Source organism: Capsicum annuum, chromosome 9 (assembly GCF_002878395.1).
Source record: "Capsicum annuum cultivar UCD-10X-F1 chromosome 9, UCD10Xv1.1, whole genome shotgun sequence".
Taxonomy (NCBI): Eukaryota; Viridiplantae; Streptophyta; class Magnoliopsida; order Solanales; family Solanaceae; genus Capsicum; species Capsicum annuum.
Window position 1 is genome coordinate 67130065 of NC_061119.1, and position 6715 is coordinate 67136779.

A 6715-nucleotide genomic window follows, 5' to 3' on the forward strand; every position below is an offset into this window, starting at 1 on the left:
AAAGAATCTTTAATTTTTCTAAAAGCTTCTCTATTTTTAAATGGTCTTCTCATAATTAATTCAATAAACATAGATAAATTCTAACATATCTAACATATATCTCACTGCTGTACTTTTTAAATGATTGGGCTCTGATACCATTTGTAGGAGGTGTGGATATAGGCGGATAACTAATTTATGAAATAGATTTAGTATATATGATTATAAATTAAAGTAGTTTTTGACTTGTTGTGAGAGAAATGAAAAATCAACTTTCATTTATTTTTATTTTTTCAAATACAATTCTAAATTATATTTGAAATTCTTATAATCAAATAATACAATTTTAACTAAAGTCAATAATTTTTTTAAAAAAATAATAAAAAATTCTCATGGTCAAACTCCCGCAATACTTGTACTTCCTCTCGGTGCTTTACTCGAGTTTTAAGAGGAAAAAAATGAAATAAAAGAAGACAATAACGTTAGAAGAAAAGTTTAGAAAGGAAAACAGAAAAGATTTTTAAATTACATGTAAGCTTCAAAATGCATGACTTGCATTTCAAAACTTTGAAAGTGAACCGCGGCTATACATACAATAATAAAAAATTATAGTCTCGAATTAAAAACATTACCACTCAACTTCCCCTTTCATCTTAGTCCCTGTTTACCAGTCCCTTCATCTTTCCCAATATCTCTTTTTGCCCCTTGCAAAACCCCCACACATCAACTTCGTCACCCATCCACAAAATTATTCTCTTGAAGAAAAATGAATTCTTCCTCCCCCATTTGTGTGCAAAAAGCTCTAAAATGCAAAGAATCAGCTCCAGAATCTTCGCCAAAGCCACAACCTTTCAAGAAAAGTTTTGTTTCTTCTCTAATGGAAGCAGCTACTTTACGTACTCCATCTTTTAAAGAAGACTCTTACTTCATTCCCCACCTTAAACCATCTGATAAAAAAGCATTACAAGAGTTGAAAGACAAACTTCAAGCTTCTTCTACTTCTAGTACTTCCATGTGGGGTTCTCCACTTTTAGGTGGAGATGAAAAGGCTGATGTCATTCTCCTTAAATTCCTTAGAGCAAGGGATTTTAAGGTTTCAGATTCACTTCACATGTTGGAAAACTGTCTGTCTTGGAGGAAAGACTTTGGTGCTGACAACATTTTGGAAGAAGATTTTTTAGGATTTAAAGAACTTGAAGGGGTAGTTGCTTATATGCATGGTTATGATAGAGAAGGACACCCTGTTTGTTACAATGCTTATGGGGTATTTAAAGACAAAGAAATGTATGAAAGAATCTTTGGTGATGAAGAAAAACTCAAAAGATTCTTGAGATGGAGAGTACAAGTTCTTGAAAGAGGTATTGACCAACTGCATTTTAAACCTGGTGGAATTAATTCCATTATTCAGGTGACTGATCTTAAGGATATGCCTAAAAGAGAACTAAGGGTTGCTTCAAATCAGATTTTATCACTTTTTCAAGACAATTACCCTGAAATGGTGGCTCGTAAGGTGAATATTTTCTTTTCATTTAGAGTCAATTTCTCATCTTTTTCCTTCATATATTTCTTAACTTTCGGGTCACGTTTCAAGCTCGTAAGGCTGCATACAATAGCCCTTGTGATCTGACCCTTCTTCGGATCTCGCTAGTAGTGGGAAACTTTGGTGTATTGCGGTCTTTTTATATTTTCTAACTTTTTGTGTTTTTCTTCCAGATATTTATCAATGTGCCATGGTACTTCAGTGTGTTATATTCAATGTTTAGTCCGTTTCTGACTCAAAGAACCAAAAGCAAGTTTGTGATATCAAAGGAAGGAAATGTTGCCGAGACATTATACAAGTGGGTATTTTACTGCACTATAGTAGTAATTAATTGTTACCTAAGTTCTCCACTATTAGATATAAAATTGTTTCTTTTGTCCTTTTGCCGTCTGTATCAGTAAAAGGATCTTCCATAATCCTTCTGTTTTGTTTGTTTCTTCATTTTCTTTGTGCTTTAGATTAGGTTACGATAATCCCATAAAGATTGAATATTAAGTTTGTCTCTTTGTTTGCTCCATTTTTTTTGTGAGCAGATTCATAAGGCCTGAGGATATTCCTGTTCAATATGGTGGATTGAGTCGACCCACTGATTTACAAAATGGTCCCCCAAAACCAGCTTCTGAGTTCACTGTCAAAGGAGGAGAAAAAGTCAATATTCAAATTGAAGGCATTGAGGTGCATTATTGATTTCCCCATTGTTCCGACTTTTGGTTTATTTTGAGTAGCAGACTCCATAATTACTTTGTGTTCGAGGTTTGGAATTTACAGCTTCACTATACATTTTCCATCCTAGCTAGCTGCAAGCCTGAAACATAGGATACTCAATAATTTTGCTGTCAAATATCTATGAAGTACAGAACCTTCTGATTAAAGCCGATCCCAGATGGGGTCATTTTAACGATGTATCATCATGCCAGTCTTAAGGTGTTTGACCATGCTATGATATATGCTTATGGTTAAACAAGAATCAAAGTTATACCCCACGGAGCTTAAGAAACAGAGATTATTTTTTATGATATATCAAAAGTATAAATAAAACATTAAGGTCTTCAAAATGCCGACATTATTGTGGGCCTGTGGCTTTCGAGAGCGAATTATTAAGGGTTAAATAAAAATTAAAGTTCACGAGATTCCAATTATAAAAACATATCATTTTCTCAACGGGCTAAAAGGGAAATAGTGTTATATTGGAGCATAGTAAAGGAAGCTGTTGAAATTTTGACTTTCGAGGATGTGTTGTTAAAGCATTTGACCATGTTATTGTGTGTAATAAGTGATGTTTGTAATTTGAAAATATTTGAATAATCAAAACAGGCTGGTGCAACAATAACATGGGACATAGTGGTAGGAGGATGGGAATTGGAGTACAATGCAGAATTTGTACCAAATGCTGAAGGAAGTTACACCATTGTTGTGGACAAGCCAAGGAAAATTTTAGCCAATGAAGAGGCAATTCACAACTCATACACTTCGCAGGAAGCTGGAAAAATGGTGCTTTCTGTAGACAACACTTCCTCGCGCAAGAGAAAAGTTGCAGCCTATCGATACATCGTCCGCAAATCTGCAACAATTTCAGCCTAAAATGAAGGACGAAAAAAGTCTTTTGACTCACTTTATCTAGTAGTATTTTTTTTTCCTTTTTTCATTTTGTTGATGAATGTTTGGGCAAGTTAGTAGAGTAATATTATCTTTAAATGATAGTGCGCTAGATGATTGTATAAATGGTGGTATCATATTCCTTATTAGTACTACTAATATGAAGTGAAAGGCACATTAACTTTGCTAATATATGGATTATGTTACCACTTCCACTATTGATTGTGGAAGTTTTTATGAATGTTGTGTTGTGTTGTCATTGTGCTAATTTGGTTCGCTGACTTTTTTTTTTTTTGGTTAACAAGAAATTCATTCATTTAGAGGTTAAGGGGGTGGGTTGGGGTGCTCCTCACAGCTGGAGGGGCTAAAAATAAGTTAAAGGAGTGGGTTCGGTGGCTTTTTATTTGAGGGTGTGGTGTTATTTTGCAGAAGGGGGTCAGTGGGTAAAGACTTTAGAGAAGCAAAATGTCTAGGTCTGAAAAGGAATTGAGTTGGTGTGGTTTTCTTTTCTGTTGAAAAATTTCAGTTTTTTTGGTCCGGCATGCTTTTTTGGGAAGTGTAAAAGAAGGCAACTTTGGCCCAGGAGAGCGGATGTGGACTGAACTCTGGTGTTTTCCTGGGGCATATCATATGGAAGATTTTGGAAGTAAATTACTAAAGCAGACTAGTGGGGTCATTAATACGAATCAGACTGAGGGTGTCTGTGCTTCTGTGTCTCGTACTCCCTCTATTTCATAATAAATAAATTATTAAATTTTAATACATATATTAAGAAAAAGACATTAAAAATATAAATTTGAAACTTTTTATTTTTATCCCAATAAAGAAAAAGTTGACCTTATAATAACTTTTCAAAAGTTAATTAATTGTAAAATCATAAGGACAAATTTGAAAAAAAAAAATTTAATGATTCACTTATTTTAAAATATCAATAAATACCCCAACAATTCACTTATTCTAAAACGGAGGGAGTAATACTTATGTTACTACTCCCTCCGTTTCTTGTCTCATAAGTAATACTTATGTTACTACTCCCTCCATTTAAAAAAAAAAAAAACCTAATTTGATTTGACATGAAATTTAAAAAAATAAAAAAAACTTATAAATTTTGTGGTCTTAAATTAAAAATATGTTAAATGTACCAAAATGTCCTTCAATTTTGTGGTTTTAAATATGTCACGTGAAAAGTTAGAATTAAAAAGTTGCTAAAAAGAAAAAGAAATCATTCTTTTTTAACGAAGTAAATATTATTTTGCTTTAGACTTCGTTTGATATTTTTATCTGCAGAAAATTCAAATATACCTCAACTTTGCTTTGCACTACTAAATTTTACTTCGGTGAGTTTCACATTATACTTAAGAAAATTCAAATTAAAAAATTCAAATATATCTGAATTTTTCTTTATCTTAAATTTTACTTTGGTGAGTTTCATATTAAACTTAAAACAAATATTACTATATATAATCAAGCACCTCTTCAACATGTGTACTTAAAGTAATAACTTTATTGTTGAGGGTTTTTTCGTCATTTTAGTTAAAGTTTTATGTAATATCTTGTCTGAACGTTTGGCTTCAATGTTTGGTGGAAAACTTCAAATGATCAAACTATTCATTTACTTTTTCTTATTGTCAACATTATCTTACCTTTTTACAACATGGCTCAATAATGATATCTTTGTAAATATGACAATAACAACACAATATTATTAACCATAAAAGAACTTTATTGTAGCTTCCATGTTAATTTTTGCATGTTTGGACCATTTTACCCTCTTTCTTATAACATCAATCATCATCATTCATCCTTTTTCACAGCATCCCATTATTCATTTGCTATTTGCTTTGTAATTTTACTATATCATTCCTAATTAATTATTATAAATTGTTTATACATTAAAAAATTAATAATATTTAAATAAAAAATAAACATTTATGGCATATCTTCTTAAACTCTTCAATCGTAATTTTTTTAAATATACCTTCCCTAATTAATTATTATAAGTCATCTAAATATTAAAAAAATAATAATATTTAATTCCCCTGCTCTTTAACATGTGTGCTTATAATAATAACTTTATTGTTGAGGGCTTTTTCGTCATTTTAGTTAAAATTTTATGCAATATCTTGTCTAAACGTTTGGCTTCAATGGACGCGTGGAGATGGAGCATAATGATTCCTTTATATAAGAACAAGGGTGACATTCAGAGTTGTAACAACTATCGTGGTATTAAGTTGTTGAGTCACACGATGAAGATTTGCGAGAGGATGGTGGAGCGGAGGTTGAGGAAGATAGTGTCTATTTTGGAGAATCAATTTGGATTTATGTCTGATCTCTCGACAACTGAGGTAATTCATCTAGTGCGGAGATTGGTTGAGCAGTATAGAGAAAGGAAGAGAGATTTGCACATGGTGTTTATTGACTTGGAAAAGGCATATGACAAAGTCCTTAGAGAGGTTCTTTGGAGATGCTTAGAGGTGAGGGGGTCCCAGTGGCATATATTTATTTGTTAGGGACATGTACGAGGGGGCGAAAACTCAGGTTAGGACGGTGGGAGGGAGTTCCAAGCATTTTTCGATCTTGACAGGGTTGCATCAGGGACCGACTCTTAGTCTGTTTTTATTCGCTGTGGTGATGGATGTGTTGAATCAGAGTATTCAAGGTTAGGTGCCTTGGTGTATGCTTTTTGTGGATGATGTAGTTTTGATTGATAAGTCACGTCGAGGTGTTAATGATAAGTTGGAGGTTTGGCGACAAACCCTGGAAGCTAAAGGATTTAGGTTGAGTAGGACCAAGACGGAGTATTTGGAGTGGAAGTTTAGTGACTCGAGGTAAGAGAATGAGGTGGTAGTGAAGTTGGAGTCTCAGGCGGTTTGTAAGAGGGATAGTTTTAAGTAACTTTGGTCTATGATCCAGGGGAATGGTGAGATTGATGAGGATGTCTCTCACCGTATTGGGGCAGGTTGGTTGAAGTGGAGGCTCACCTCGGGAATTTTATGCGATAAGAAGGTGTCTCCCAATCTTAAAAACACATTCTACAGAGTTGCAGTCTGGCCGGCTATGTTGTATGGATTAGAGTGTTGTCCTGTTAAGACTTCTCACATCCGAAATTTAAAGGTGGCAGAAATAAAGATGTTGCATTGGATGTATGGATTCACGAGGGCTGATAGAGTTAGGAATGAGATTATTCGGAAGAAGGTGAGAGTGGCGTTGGTGGAGGATAAGATTCGAGAAGTGAGGTTGAGATGGTTTAGGCATGTGATGAGAAGGGGTATGGATGCCCCAGTTCGTACGTGTGAGAGATTGGCCTTGGATGGTTTCAAGCGGGGTAGGGATAGACTAAAGAAATACTGGAGAGAAGTGATTAGACGTGACTTGGAGAAGTTACGGTTGACTGAGGACATGACCCTCGATAGGAAGGTTTAGAGGAAGAGTATTAGGGTAGAGGGCAAATGTGTGTGGTCTAGTCATAAGCTGTAGCTAGGAGAGTTTGGTGTAGCTTGGTTGGTAATGCTAGGGTTGAGGGAAATGGATGTCCTTTGTTGGTCAATATACTCTATTTTTGTGGTTGTTGTATAATTGTTATTTTTATCATGTTGTATG

The 6715-nt window shown here is 34.2% G+C and overlaps 1 protein-coding gene across 1 annotated transcript; it reads left to right on the forward strand.

The window, feature by feature from the left end:
• Window positions 1–476: 476 nt before the first annotated feature.
• Window positions 477–3356, forward strand: LOC107842540 (patellin-6). The gene is made up of 4 exons (XM_016686443.2): window positions 477–1489; window positions 1693–1817; window positions 2053–2194; window positions 2834–3356. Exons 1-4 carry the CDS (start codon window positions 746–748, stop codon window positions 3098–3100), a joined length of 1278 nt encoding a protein of 425 aa, XP_016541929.1. The 5' UTR covers window positions 477–745; the 3' UTR covers window positions 3101–3356.
• Window positions 3357–6715: the final 3359 nt, after the last annotated feature.